The 15,735-nt window shown below is 38.7% G+C and overlaps 3 protein-coding genes across 5 annotated transcripts in view; all 3 read right to left on the bottom strand.

Moving 5' to 3' along the window:
- The window catches only part of LOC126378047 (irregular chiasm C-roughest protein-like), a 416,593-nt gene that overhangs the window by 196,764 nt on the left and 204,094 nt on the right, over positions 1–15,735 (bottom strand). The window contains exon 1 of one of the 2 annotated variants that reach the window (XM_050026143.1): positions 7,735–7,745. The exons of the other annotated variant lie outside the window; for it this stretch is intronic. The gene's annotated coding sequence lies outside the window, so the exon portion shown is untranslated. Of the gene's footprint in view, positions 1–7,734; positions 7,746–15,735 lie in introns of those variants that run through there. 2 annotated transcript variants of the gene reach the window in all.
- Positions 1–15,735, bottom strand: part of LOC126378203 (zinc finger matrin-type protein 5) — a 233,798-nt gene that overhangs the window by 188,950 nt on the left and 29,113 nt on the right. The gene's annotated exons all lie outside the window — the stretch shown is intronic.
- The window catches only part of LOC126378116 (proton-coupled amino acid transporter-like protein pathetic), a 31,398-nt gene that overhangs the window by 3,422 nt on the left and 12,241 nt on the right, over positions 1–15,735 (bottom strand). For both annotated transcript variants that reach the window (XM_050026297.1, XM_050026296.1), the window contains exons 3-5: positions 9,669–9,813; positions 2,560–2,690; positions 166–395 (exon numbers count right to left, since the gene is read on the bottom strand). In XM_050026297.1, coding sequence (XP_049882254.1) covers positions 166–395; positions 2,560–2,690; positions 9,669–9,812 — 505 coding nt within the window. In that variant the 5' untranslated portion in view covers position 9,813. The remainder of the gene's footprint in view (positions 1–165; positions 396–2,559; positions 2,691–9,668; positions 9,814–15,735) is intronic.

Raw genomic sequence — 15,735 nt, 5'->3', positions numbered from 1 at the left:
ACAAAATATCTTACTTGATAACAGAAGAAGACGTAAAATAAGAATTATACATACATACATAAGATAAGATTTCCCATTCGAGGAGGCAGAGACGACAAACCTCTATTTACTCCTGACACACCAACTTCGCTTCCACCACTGTCATCAAAAAAATAAAAATCTCACCAATAAAAAAGTCAGCAAGCAGTGTAAAAGGCGCCAAGTACTTGAGTGTAGTGATCATACAAAGAAGCAAGATTGGCACCAGTAAAGCCAGAATATAGAGCCTTAATTTTGATAGTTCTTCTTTCCCCTCGGTCCCCTCTATCACCTGTTCTATCGTCTTGGCTATGATGATTTGGTACACGCAACATGCTCCAAATAGGTCTATGCAGATTATTATGTCCACTGCGTATCTGAAAAAAAATACAAAATAATGTAAGTAAAACAAGTACAACAAAGAGAGTAGAACAGAACGTAAGATTGATGAGAAAGAAAGAGAGAATACTATAGAAGGATAAGAATGGGGAGTTGGTTGTTTATGGTATGAATTTAAAAAGGGTTGCCTATGATGATTCGGGTCGAAGTGTAAAGGTGCATTTGCTTTTTTGTAAAAACGAGAAAATAAAATGATTGGAAATAAATAAAATATCCCTTTTAATTCTAATATCCCACATGTATGCGGGACTAGGAAGGAAAAAAAAACATAGAACACGTTCAGCTGCTTGTCTTCCCGGGCATGTCGTAAAATCCGACAGATGGACTGTTCATGCGAATTTTCGGATCTGTAATGACATTATGCGTACGCGACGTCTCGACGTCATCTATTCGAAACGAAACATAAAAATATTTACCCATTAATTTTATTATGCACAGGGAAGTAATACTTAAAAACCAAATTATGATAATGCATGATCTTTTCAATAAAGTCAAATAGAGCTAAAATTTTCAGTAAGGTATAAAAGACGAAGGTAGTTGCTAGGGCTGGCAGAGGAAGACCTAAATGGACGTATATTGACCAAATTGGAAATATCCTTTGAAAATATTTGGTACGGTCTATTCTGAACCGGCGTGCGTTTATGAAACGACTGATGAATGTGGAAGAAGCGACATGTGTCAGGATGGAAGCAAACAGAATTTCGTAGTCTCTGCTGGTCCAGGTGAGAAATAGGTGAAAGTTTATGTATGTATGTTTTCAATAAACTATCAGTAGGTAATTCATAGAAACGTTCGTATACAAGTTTGATGAACTATTACAATCAAGTCTTGTCTTTGATTTAACTGCGTATAGATAACCCAATGGTTCTGAGACTTGCAACATATTTAATTAATATTCTTAACGTCTTGTAGACATTATGAATTACTACCACATTATTTATTATACAATACAGTCTCTGGGAACTGTCCTCCTCAATCAACTGACAGTATGGAGCATATGGATTATCATAATCACCCAAGGTTCCCCAAGATTCAGGCACTGCCTAGTTTGGGGACCCCTGTAATTTACCTATTTAGAATATAAGCACATTAATTTTTAGTTTTAAGTAAACATATTTGTATTTGTCTTATTTTGTGCAATAAAGTTATTATTATTATTATGTATGTGTGTAGATCTTGACCATTCTTCTTCTTACCAGTGGGTTGTGAGGAAATTTACCAACCCCATCAACCCTGGTGTAAGGGTTACTATGGCCCTTGACATGGCTCATGTATGGACTACTAACTTACATCAGTAGATAGCAACCGGGACCAACGGATTAAATTGCCTTCAGAAAGACGGATCATCTTACTTTCGGACAATCAGGTGATCAGCCTGTAATGCCTTTATGAGTTGAATTCATGTTTAAGTCATTATAATTGATATCACGTGGTTTTCAGGATTTATGCCCCAGTTAATGGCAATAGGTTCGATTCCTAATACATGGGACTTAAACATAGAAGAAGTGATTATCCGCAGTGGAGCAGCGTGGTGCAGCATGTTCCAGACCTGCTCCATCAGACTAAGCCCAGCAGTTCGTAGTCGTTACATGGGTCATGTCAAGGGCTTTTGGAAGCTTAAAAACAATCCTGACACCAGGGTTTATTTATTTATTTATTTAGATAGGTATACCAACAGTACACATATTGTAAAGTTATAAAATACAAGTCTTAAATTAGTTTTTGTATATGTGCTCCAATTACAGGTACACACAACATTCGTAATTACAACAACAAACTTATATATCTAAGTGTTTATATATTTATATATAATTAAATATGTATAAAACTTAAACAGAAATTAACTTCTAAATTAAAACAGCCATAAATCTTCTTAGAAAACATAAGAGTTAAAACTATAACATATACATAGGTATACAACAAAATTAAGTATTGTTGGAAACAAATGAATTAAAATTAAAAATACAAATGGGAAAATGTACGTTATGAATTTATGATGATACAGAGTTTGTAACATGCCTCAGTATCTTAGCTTTCAGGGTTGATGAGGTTGTTAACCCATTCATAATCCACACGATAGAAGAGGTTGCCCAGCCGGGCGGCATATAAGACTGATGATATTTTTCAATGTCATGCTATTACCTGAACCATTTGCTGTATCTCCTCAAAGAAGGGAAAGGCCCCACCTCCAGGGATGCTTCGGCAAGATCTGGATACGACATCTCTGTCAGGTGGAGTCGTTGGTACAACGTCTGCGCAGATTTCACAAGGAGCTGAGGAATAGACAATTTTATTCAATTAATTCGATGAAGAGGTATTTAACTAACTGCCTAGCACACAAACTAGCTGGGTCATGGTGTGGTGATGGTGGTGGGTGATGGTGCTTTGTTAGGCAATTGGGAAGGCGGTTACGTCAGAATGGAGGTGACCCCCGCGCCGAATCGTACCTAGTGCAGCACATTTCGCTGGCAATCCAGCGCGGAAACGCCACCAGCGTAATGAGCACTTTCCCACTGGGGCCATTCGGAGCGGTCTTTTTTACTAGACCTACCTGTTACGTGTGTTGTGTGTGTATTTTGAAATTTTGACATGTATTACACCAGAAGTTACTCCTTTAACTATTTAAAAGTCCAGGAATCTACAAGCCTGAGATATGGAAACGATTTTTTTTTGACGCATTTACCGCAGATGGCATTAACTACTTGGCCGGACAAATGGGGAGCGCTGAGGCTCTCACCCGGTACAACGCTTAAGACAACAGGCCTCAGTGTGCCCAGTTGGGCGCAAACCTCGGCTCAGGGCGTCGTCTGAGAGGAAAAAATATTTGAAAGAATTAATATTACATATCGTCGACCACGCTGGCGGGGTTGGTATCGGGCCTCTCTGACTAGAGTGATCGGGTCGTCGGGATCGTGTGTTACGTCCTTCATATGGAACGATAAACTTACTTAATAATAGTAATAAAAAATTCACTTACACAACATCAGTTAAATACTTAACCTAGAGAAACACAGAATAATGTAAGAAGAGTAAGTATTGTGGAGTTTTTTTTAACGTGACTTTTTGTAGATTTGCCGCAGATGACATAACTAAATGGTGAGCGCTGAAGGTTCTTACCCGGTACAAAAAACGGACAAGCCCCGTATTTTGCCTAACGTGTAGAGGTAAACTTAGGGTTTGTAGAGTTAGCCCGTGTAGAGTTAGGAGCTTGGCTCTACCTGAGAACTGATAACTTTTTGACATTGCGATCGACATGATCTCATCTTGGCACATTTTACATGAAATAGTTTTTGTTGGGATTAAGTCATCATCACCAGCCCATTAACGTCCCCACTGCTGGGGCACGGGCCTTCCCTATGGATGGATAGGGAGATCGGGTCTGAAACCATCACGCGGGCCCAGTGCGGATTGATGGTTATTAACGACTGCTAATTCAGCCGGGACCAACGGCTGAACGTGCCTTCCGAAGCACGGAGGAGCTCGAGATGAAAACTTTTTTTGTGGTCACCCATCCTATTACCGGCCTTTGCGAAAGTTGCTTTACTTCAACAATCACAGCCCGAGCGCGTTAACCGCTGCGCCACCGAGCTCCTCAAGTTGGGATTAAGTAAATAAATAGTTTTATTCCGCCCACTTCTTTTGTGCCGCGGGCTATTATTTTAAACCTAAACTACGTCTTTAATCCTCGTATTGAATAACATAGCTAGAATTTACTTAAAACCGTTGATTAATCGTTTAAATGATGCGTTTAATGACAATTTTCATGCTCATAACCTTGTTCTTGAGAACCGTGAAGGATTGTATAGATCACTTTGAGTAGTTACGTAAATTTAATTATTGTCATCAAAATAATATAAACCGACCAAATACCAAATGCGTTTAGCGCTGCTTGTCATTCCGGCCACGTGTATCGTAAAAGTTGGCTTAGGCGATTCGTGTGAGAATCACGATCCGGAGGCTCCGGGTTCGAATCCCGGTGAGGACATACCACAAAGATTACTTTGTGATCCCTAATTTGGTTTAGACTTAACAGGCTGATCACCCGATAGTCCGAAAGTAAGATAATTCGTTCGGAAAGCAGGTTTAGCTCAGCGCTCATCCACAGGACCACAGAAGCCGTCATTTAATTTTAGCCACAAAAGCCGTCATTATATTTTTATTATCGGGCGAGAGCCCTCAGCACTCCCCATTAAATTTGTCCGGCCAAGTAGTTAAGTTCCGCATGACAATCTGCGTGCTCATGCAGCGATTAGCTGGTAGCCTGTCAGCATAATGTTCATCATTATATAATGAGTCCCCGCGGCATTGAAACCATGACGCGCACGGCGCGATATTACATCGAGGGTCTCGACCGTACCGTACGACGACGTCTATCCACGTAGGTAGCATAAAATACGCTTTGGTCGAAGCCGATAAAATCTGCGCTGCGTGGTTCCAGTATTTTAATTAATAACAGCGCGGCGCGGCATGGACCTTATGCGATATTAACGTCATTAGGCTATATTTTATGTTGCTGCTAAATTCAAAATTAATGATCCATAGCTAACGCTTTAAATTCTTACCTACTTACAGTTTTAATTATATTATACTAGCTTTTGCCCGCGACTTCGTCCGCGTGGCGTGTTATATAAGAGAGAGATCTTTGTGTGTGTGGGAGTACATACTTATGCAGTTTAGATTTTTTCATAATTTTTTTTTCCCAATAACTCCCATTTTTCAAAATACAGCCAAAAATAAACTTTATATTTACTAAGGTATGCATGCATGCTAGATTGAATCAATTGATTGAATTGATTTTTTTTTAATTGATTGTTCATTGAGTTTTAATTTTAATACACACTTCCTCTCTTCCCTTCAACGTTGCTGTGCCCTACAGGGTCCATGTTTTAGTTCCTATGCCTATGTAACACCCCATTGTACTACATGGAATGCAATAAATAATTTAATTGAATTGAATTGAAAACATCTATCTTACGCGGTTTCGATTTTTTCATACAAATGTTTTTTTCCCGCTTACTCCCGTTTCCGTGGGAATTTTGCAATATTCTGTTGCAACTAAGCTTTAAGTTAACTAAGGTACCTGCATGCCAAATTTCAAGCGTCTAACTTAAGCGGTTTAGATTTTTCATACAAAAGGATTTTCCCGCAAATTTCCGTTTCCGTGGGAATTCCGGGAATTCCTTTCTTAGTGCACCTCTACGGTACCTAAGCTATGTCCCTTCCAAATTTCAAATGCCTACGTTTAGCCGTTCAGGCTATGCGTTGATATGTCAGTCACTGAGTCAGTCAGTTTCTCCTTTTATTTAGATTTGATTTTTTCATACAAATGTTTTTCCCGCTAACTACCGTTCCCGTGGGAATTTTGTAATATCCTGTTGCAACTAAGCTTTAAGTTTACTAAAGTACCTGCATGCCAAATTTCAAACGTCTAACTTGAGTGGTTTAGATTTTTCATACAAAAGGATTTTCCCGCTAATTCCCGTTCCCGTGGGAATTTCGGGAATTCCTTTCTTAGTGCACCTCTACGGTACCTATGGTGCCTGCATGCCAAATTTCAAACGTCTAACTTGAGTGGTTTAGATTTTTCATACAAAAGGATTTTCCCGCTAATTCCCGTTTCCGTGGGAATTTCGGGAATTCCTTTCTTAGTACACCTCTACGGCATCTAAGGTACCTGCATGACAAATTTCAAACGTCTAACTTGAGTGGTTTAGATTTTTCATACAAAAGGATTTTCCCGCTAATTCCCGTTCTCGTGGGAATTTCGGGAATTCCTTTCTTAGTGCACCTCTACGGTACCTATGGTACCTGCATGCCAAATTTCAAACGTCTAACTTGAGTGGTTTAGATTTTTCATACAAAAGGATTTTCCCGCTAATTCCCGTTCCCGTGGGAATTTCGGGAATTCCTTTCTTAGTGTACCTCTACGGTATTTAAGGTACCTGCGTGACAAATTTCAAACGTCTAACTTGAATGGTTTAGATTTTTCATACAAAAGGATTTTCCCGCTAATTCCCGTTCCCGTGGGAATTTCGGGAATTCCTTTCTTAGTGCACCTCTACGGTATCTAAGGTACCTGCGAGCCAAATTTCAAACATCTAACTTGAATGGTTTAGATTTTTCATACAAAAGGATTTTCCCGTTAATTCCCGTTCCCGTGAGAATTTTGGGAATTCCTTTCTTAGTGCATCTCTACGGTACCTATGGTACCTGTATGCCAAATTTCAAACGTCTAACTTGAGTGGTTTAGATTTTTCATACAAAAGGATTTTCCCGCTAATTGCCGTTCCCGTAGGAATTTCGGGAATTCCTTTCTTAGTACATCTCTACGGTATCTAAGGTACCTGCATGACAAATTTCAAACGTCTAACTTGAGTGGTTTAGATTTTTCATACAAAAGGATTTTCCCGCTAATTCCCGTTCTCGTGAGAATTTCGGGAATTCCTTTCTTAGTGCACCTCTACGGTATCTAAGGTATCTGCATGCCAAATTTCAAACGTCTAACTTGAGTGGTTTAGATTTTTCATACAAAAGGATTTTCCCGCTAATTCCCGTTCCCGTGGGAATTTCGGGAATTCCTTTCTTAGTGTACCTCTACGGTATCTAAGGTACCTGCATGCCAAATTTCAAACGTCTAACTTGAGTGGTTTAGATTTTTCATACAAAAGGATTTTCCCGCTAATTCCCGTTCCCGTAGGAATTTCGGGAATTCCTTTCTTAGTGCACCTCTACGGTATCTAAGGTACCTGCATGCCAAATTTCAAACGTCTAACTTGAGCGGTTTAGATTTTTCATACAAAAGGATTTTCCCGCTAATTTCCGTTCCCGTAGGAATTTCGGGAATTCCTTTCTTACTGCACCTCTACGGTATCTAAGGTACCTGCATGCCAAATTTCAAACGTCTAACTTGAGCGGTTTAGATTTTTCATACAAAAGGATTTCCCTTCACTACTCTGCTCCTATTGATTGTAGCGTGATGAAAAGTATACTATAACCTGTCCAGGAGTGTGAAGAATAATTGTACCAAGTTTCATTGAAATCCGTCCAGTAGTTTTTGTTTCTATAAGGAACATACAGACAGACAGACAGACAAAAATTTTACTGATTGCATTTTTGGCATCAGTATCGACCACTTATCACCCCCTGATAGTTATTTTGAAAAAATATTTAATGTACAGAATTGACCTCTCTACAGATTTATTATAAGTATAGATGAAGTACTCTTAACCAACAACATATTTATATTTATATTTGAATAAAGATTAATATTATTATGTTGATACAACTTAAACAAATTATTTCGACCAAATTTGGTACCATAAAAACGGTCATTGTGACTAAACCTTAAAAGATAGACATATGCCGTCGCGGACTTTTTTTTAGATCATGTATAGAGGAATAATTCTTTCATACATACTTTTTGTGTATCTTGAACCGTTTTCGCAGCGCACGCAAAGAAAGCCTTCAAAAATGAATAATTTTCCCCGTTTTTTACACATTTACCGCTCTGTCTTTGCTCCTATTGGTCATAGCGTAATGTTATTTAGCCTATAGCCTTCCTCGATAAATGGACTATCCAACAAAAAAAGAATTATTCAAATCGCACCAGTAGTTTCGGAGATTAGCGCGTTCAAACAAACAAACAAACAAACAAACTCTTCAGCTTTATAATATTAGTATAGATAATTATATAATATGATAAGTTCGTATAAGTAGGGTTAGTCACAGTTATTATTCAATTTTACTTTCGTCCTTAGAATGTTTGCAGTAACGTTTTGGTAATAACGTAAAAAAGTCACTTAAAAATTTATCGTTTTATTTACCGCCAATAGCAAGTGTTGCAAGAGATAAATATTGAGAGTCAATGAGGACAGAACAGGCAACGACACTTAATAAGACACGACGAATTCATTAAAAACATCATCGAAAGGAAGATAGAAGGTAGAAGATGAAGGGGAAAACCAAAAAGGGTTTACATGGAACAAAAGAGAAGGCAAACGTCGTGCTGTATAAAGAAGTCAAAGAATTGACTTTCGATAGACAAGAATGGAAAATGCTACACCGACACGAGAGTAATGATGCTTCATATCCTATTCGGTTGATTAAAAGGAGGTCTGTGGCCAGTATTAGTGAGTAGGGGTGGTATTAATAAACCAATCTCAGCTTTGAGACTGCCTTCAAGATCATGTCAATGTGACAGTTCTCATATAAAAACAGGGACTGCAGCATGATCTTGAGGGCAGTCTCAGCTGAGATTAGTTTATTAATACCACCCTTAGACATATATTGGAAAAGGACTTTGCATCCGTGTTTAGGGAAACTCCAAAAGGGAAAATTAAATCAAAAATATCTTACTCGGACGGTATTTGATCTTGCAGCTCTATTTGCTCAAATTTTTATGGACAGGAAGGTCCTCATCCTTCATCGGTGTTGTACTGGCATATAATAAGAATAATACTACGTATAGAATGGCAACTCTCCGCTCCCCACCAGCGGCTGAGGTTTACCTCACCCCCCAGTTGGTCTTACTTTAGCCTTCAATCGTATAGGCGTCAGACATCACACACAGATGCGCGTGTACGATAACGTCATTGTGTAGTGTCTGTGTAAAACGAGGTGTTTTGTATGAAGTGTCCGGTGTGGTAATTGGTAACACGCTCATCCCGGCTTGACACGAGAAGCTTCATGTACCGTCCGAGTAAGACTTTTTAAACTAATTTTCTCTTCGTACACTCATGAGCAATATAATGTACCCACTTTAGGACTCCGTCGCACTAACATATTTGACATTTAGTGAGACTTACAGTTCAATTTGTCAAAAAAGTTAATGTGACATGGTACCAAAGTGTATACATACATAATTAATGCTCGTGACCGTACATTGGTAGTTCATTATTATTATGTTATGTCATACAACTGCATTATTTAACCAATAAGTAATATAGAATTTAACATAAGTTCCTATTTAATTTATTTATGACATTGTTTTTTTAGACTATAAGTTCTTTCTTGTTTATTTAGTACGTAATGTTTCATGTTATGTTATTGTTTCCAATTTTTTCATTAATGTTTAATAATTTGTTTGAAAATAAGAATAATTATGAATGTTAAACATATTTTTAATTTTATAACGTAATTTTTTATGATTGCTATACATATATTTAAGATGTTGTCGAATTGGGACCCTACCTGTAATGAACACATTGTATGAGCATGTAAGAATTTAATAAATAAATAATAAATAAACTTACATGCACACAGTACGTTATGTAGAACCCGAAGATGACTGTAATCACCAAAGCAGTCCATAGACCGCACTTCATGTAGGCTTCATGTATTCCTAGTATGCCTCCACCGAGACAGCCTTTTATAAGATGACCTGTTGACTCGATCATGCTGAAAAAACACCAGTTTTATCATAAACTATTTTAGTGGTCAAAACACACCCTTTAACATCTCTAATGTAGCAATGATATTTTGTCACTTTGATGCAGGGTGTTCTTCTTCTGTCGTGTGGGTTGTGAGATGAATTACCAACCTCATCAACCCTAGTGTCAGAGTTATTATTGGGCCGCCAAATGCCCCCGACATGGTTCATGTAACGACTTTTACTTACATCAGTAAGTAGTAACCGGGACCAACGGCTTAACATGCCTTCCGAAGCACGGATCATCTTACTTTTTTGGACAAACAGGTGAACAAACTGTAATGTCCTAACCAAAGTAGGGATCAGAAAGTGATTTTTGTGACATGTCCCCACCGGGATTCGAACCCGGTACCTCCGGATCGTGACCCCAACGCTCAACCACTGGACCACGGAGGCCGTCGAACAGGCTGAGAACAGGTGGTGACACCATAAAGAAACAAAGTGATCCTATAAGGGTTCCGTTTTTCCTTTTGAGGTTCTGAACCCCAAAAAAAGATCGTCTATCAAACGATGGTCATGTTGTGTGTGTGTGTGTGTGTGTGATATTATGAATATAATGTAAGTAATTAAAACACATATTAACGGGTTCTTATCGCGTTTAAAGCAGGGATATGAGACTCCCGATATTATATAATGTAAGTAAGTAAGTAAAAATATGAAATGAAACGAATCACCACAAAACACCACGTCACCACCACCACGTGTTATTTTTGTCATTTAACATTTAATTAACTATAATAAATAAATTAATCACCACAAACATTAACAACTTCATTTATTTGAATGGCCACAACATTGTCTTCAAATCACATTGATGGTCAGTTCATTTTGACTTATAAATAAAAACGACCTTCATTGCGAATAACAGCAATATCTTAAGATTGATATTTTTTTTTGACGTGACTTATTGTAGTTTTGCCGCAGATGGCATTAACTACTTGGCCGGACAAATGGGGAGCGCTGAAGGCTCTCACCCGGTACAACGTTTAAAACAACAGGCCTGAGGGTGCCCAGTTGGGCGCGAACCTCGGCGAGAGATTGATGTCGAAACGTATAATATTTTGTAATTTTATACACAATAAAACAGACAAAGAAAACAGACAGTAATGTGTACGGTCACGAGTACTAATATCGAGGGTTGAAAGGCAAATGGGTTTAAGCGACATTTTGGGCGAAATTGACTTATATATATATTCGGAATCAGCGATTTTTTCCGCGTCGACTGATCTTGGTTTCAGATCAATCGAAGCTACTTTTTGGCGCTTCAGCCAATTAGCACTTTGGGTACATTTTTAAAAACCCGTGTTTTAACCGACAAAAAAATGCACAAAATTCTGGGCGGGTGGCATATCAGTCGTATTCCGGGATATGAGTCGGTCACATAAGCTGTTATGTCTTTTCATTTTCATGATTCGAAGTCTGTTAAAGCGTTTTCCCTGACAGTGTTTTGTTATAGATAAGTCGGTTAAATCATTTGTCCTTAGACGAAACGAAAATAGATTTGGCGCTTAAATCTTTTTGCTTTAATCCAGATTTTATAAATATTGTCGCTTCAACCGTTTTGCCTTCGACAGTTTAAAAGTAAAATTGGCACTTGAACTGTTTTGCCTTTACCGAAAATATTCATAGAATTTGACTTCAGCTATTTATGCTACATTTTTTTTAAATTTTTTGTCGTATAAATTAACTATCATTTTCTTTTGAAAGGACTTAAAACGTTTTTCCAAAACAAAAAAGAAATAATGTTAACATTTCAGTCATCGCAATTTTGTATGAAACCTTGTGCCCGCATCACTTCAACATATCAAAATAAGTATGGGCAGGTCCTGGTTGGGCGGTTCACACAGCTAAAAATTACGTTTGGGAAGACCGGGAGTGTGCGTGTCATCATGTCACCCAAGCCGTATCCGTTGATGGTGACTTCTATTTGTGTCTATCCCAAGTCGTTGTTGTGGTAGACTTTGACGTGGCTAGCGGAACCGAACTTCGAATTGAAGATCTGGTCACATGGCATACAATCAAGCTGGCCAGCCGAGTTTACCGTGTAATTGTAGGAAGGTTTCCGTTGAGTTTTCCGTATTTGGCGTCTTGGACTAAGATTTTTGAGGACTATATCACGCGCTATTCCAGGTTCAGACACACTCATCCCAACTATCAGTTGGCATGTTGAAAGCCACATGGTTGCGCTTGAGTACGTCTTTGTACCGCAGGTATTGTCCACCTTGTTTACAGTTCCTTCTAGACACCTCGAAATAGAAAACCTTTCTGTCATCCATTCGCATGACGTGACCGCACCATCGTAGGTGATGTTTTATGATGAGAGCTTCTATTCCGAATATGCCAGAACGACGTAATACTTCTGTTATTGGAAAACCATCTTGCCGCTTTATGCGTAGGATGGACCTTAGACATTTAAAGTGTTACGTATCAAGTACGCCGCTGAGACTTTGTACACTAATATTTTAAGTTTTCCAAAGGCTGCCACCGCACCTGTTATCCGGGCTGGCAACTCCGATGACTTTGGAGTCATTTCATATTTGAGAACCCAAATATTTTAATTTTGAAAATTCCTCCAGCTCAGCGCCCTTTAAAGCAACATTGGAAGAAGCTACATCCCCGGAGCATCCTCTGGATGGTTATTTTAGAAGGGTTTTGCACAAAACTATAAATATTCTGGTGTGTGACTTAATTGAATCGGCCATTCCTCGGCAAGTTTGGTTAACTGACGCATAGATGTGAGACGTGAGAGATCAAAAATGATCTTATTCATTTTAGCCTTAATTTCAATTAAGCTATAAATAACAATTCCACAGAGCATCCCACTTATGCGTGATACAGAAGCGATATATAAAGAAAATAGACTAGGAACCATGGCTCCATGTGTTATGACATAGCCTTGTTTCGCGCCGTAGGTAACGACGAATAGCTCTGAAAAGTTACTTCTAAATCAAACTGTCGTCATCATGTCGTCATGATATTGTCGTATCAGGATAAGTCATAACTTTTCAGGACAATCTGTTTCCTTTAGAGCAATACACAAGCCGCGTGAAGCCTCACGCAGCACATAACAACGGCCGATGTTGTTCAAGCCTTTTGGCCTGAGTCTGTTTAATAACAAAACCGTACCCCCATATCTCTGTCCGGGCAAAATCATCATTGGGTTTCCGGAAGTACCTTTTCTGCATCACGGGATAGAATAACGTTAAGGCTAAAATTTAATATCGATCGCCATCGACTCGCAAAGAGGAAGAAGGCTAAAATCATTCCAGCAGCTGACTCCCATATCTTCAGGATGAGTTTGTATAACCAGTTATTAATGTGTAGGCATATTATACAGTTCAGATGGTATTTTTGATGTGTTGGTATTCGTCATCCTTCTTAGCGCGGTAAGAAGTTCTTCAAAGGTCGGGGGTGCCGCTAGATCTTAAGCGAAACCCCCGACCTTGTTGTAACAAACTCGACCGATATGTTGTAACAAACAAGTCACTGGTATTACTATTGGGATTTAAGACATCGTTAAAATGTGTCCAAAGCGCTGCTAATAAGTATTTCTGATCAGTGAGGCGTTGGGTCTTTTCCTTGTTGTAGATTGAAACTCTCTTCAAAGTTTGTGGCCGAAAACAGTCTTGAAGCTGTCGAAAATCTACCGGAACTGGATTGATAGGAATCAGCATAGAGCTGAATTTCACAAGCTTATTCCACCTGGTATTTGTTTTTGAGACGTATGGTGACAGAAAAGCCTGCCTGTAGTTCCCCACGAGCTGATTTTCACGTTAGAACCATCGCACCAATCTTAGTTTTGCGGTCTGGTTTACCAACCAATAACTTCGGTAGAGCAGAGCACAGCTATAAAAATGCTCGGCAAAGGAACACCATCTATTTATTATTATTATCATCTATATTATCTCATCGACAGATGTGTCTGCTGCGATGTCCGACGTATCTCGGCTTTAAAAGCATGATCGAGTTCAGTTATTGTTTGTCAACTTCGACGGTATCTTATGGCCAGCTCGAAGTGGAGGTCTTAGGCGCAAATGTAACAGAAATTTTGATCAAACAAGTCGCTGATCTATCCACCCCTGGCCGCCTCTTAATATGAGAGCAATCAGTACTTCACTGCAGTCTGTCCTAGTACCGCGTACCATCTAGTAGGAGCCAGTGCTTGGAACTTGCATCCAGCCACGTGGTGTTAAATTTTTCAGTAAATCGGAAACAGGTTGTGATAGTGAGATTAAACTCAGCACAGAGTATAAGCATATTAAGACTTTTTCAAAGCTATTTGTTTCTTTTATTGCCCGCATTCAGTTGGTGACAGTCATCTGTCATCCGCCAAAATACGCGGTTTACCATATACTTAAAAAGTCGAATTAAGCATGTGTAACAATCTTTATGGTTATATTCTAGATCCTGTTTCTTAATGAAATCGATTTACTCATTATATCCGCCGTGATTTTTCCTAATATTGTAAGGTACAAATATCTGTAAATGCCTTGCCCGACTAAAATCTCTCCCAGGAAAAACGGCTTAAGGACCGACTTTATTTCCGATCTTACTAATATTTGGATTTCACACAATTGAAATTAGTAGCGGATGGTCACTTAAGATATTTTCCTTCCCTGTCATATAACCTTTTATGGAGGTTAAGCTGATTTGCCTCTAGTCTTCTTTTTTTAAGAAGTCGTTTAACTCATTTAGCTTTAGTCAAACTAATAAGTGAGAGGTCTCTTAAAGCATTTTGCTTTTAGCCAATATTTGCCTCTAGTGGATATCAACCGTTTTTCCTTCAACTGTAATTTAGTTCCATTGAGGCATTTTGTATTAAGCGACTTCTTAAATCTATAACTGATGTGTTTTTCGAACCAAATAAATACAGGATTGTGCAACGTTTAATTTAAAATAATTCTTAGCATTTCGAACACTTTTGATTCAGTAGTTTTTTTTATATGAATTTTTTTCGAAAAAATAAAACTTTAAATGGCTCTCCTGTAAAGTTCACAAAATGTCGCTTAAACCCATTTGCCTTTCAACCCTCGATATGTATACACTTTGAAACCATGTCACATTAACTTTTTTGACAAACTAAACCGTCAGTCTGTTTAAATGTCCAATATGATAGTGCGACAGGGTTCTAAAGTGGGTACATGACATTGCTCATGTAAATAAAGAGAGATACAGTACATGTAAGCTTAATATCTAAGAAAGAGATTTATATATATATATGTCAGAGAATGTCAGAATCGATGGGAAACTAAACGTCAGTTGAGACTGTCAGTCAAGCGTCAGTCATGCATTGGTCATCCCAATTAGTTGGGCTATCCAACTAATAATCGGTACCAACAAATAATCGGTACCAACAAATAATCGGTACCAACAAATAATCGGTACCAACAAATAATCGGTACCAACAAATAATCGGTACCAACAAATAATCAGTTCCGACAAATAATCAGCCCGACTGATATCATGTCAGATATTGGGTGGGAATTATGAAATGTCAGTGGTGCGTCTATTACACACTTCTTCGTGAGTCGTCGCCCGCGCCGGTTGTGCGCACTGACTTTTCAATTGGTCAACATGGCCGACATCGAAGACACCGATTCGGATCCTAATCCGGTTGAATCCGTCTCAGCAGCGGTGGGATTGCTCCCACAAACCTCCAATGAGTCTACCGCGATACCAACTACGCAAAACAAGGAGTATTTCACGTCCGAATACGAAGCACGCCGAAATAAAGCTGCTTCACCGCCTGAGAAGACAACCCCTCAACTGGATGCGATAACGCCTGAAGTATGGAAGGCGTTCTTTCAAAATATGATGGCGGCATCTTCAAGTAACCCGCAGCCAAGAAAACTAAAAGTGAGTGAAGTTTATTTACCATCATTTGATCCAGA

The sequence above is a fragment of the Pectinophora gossypiella genome, chromosome 25 (genome assembly GCF_024362695.1).
Source record: "Pectinophora gossypiella chromosome 25, ilPecGoss1.1, whole genome shotgun sequence".
NCBI classification, from domain to species: Eukaryota; Metazoa; Arthropoda; class Insecta; order Lepidoptera; family Gelechiidae; genus Pectinophora; species Pectinophora gossypiella.
The sequence above is the reverse complement of the archived record's forward strand: the minus strand, read 5'-3'. Positions and strand labels throughout refer to the sequence as shown.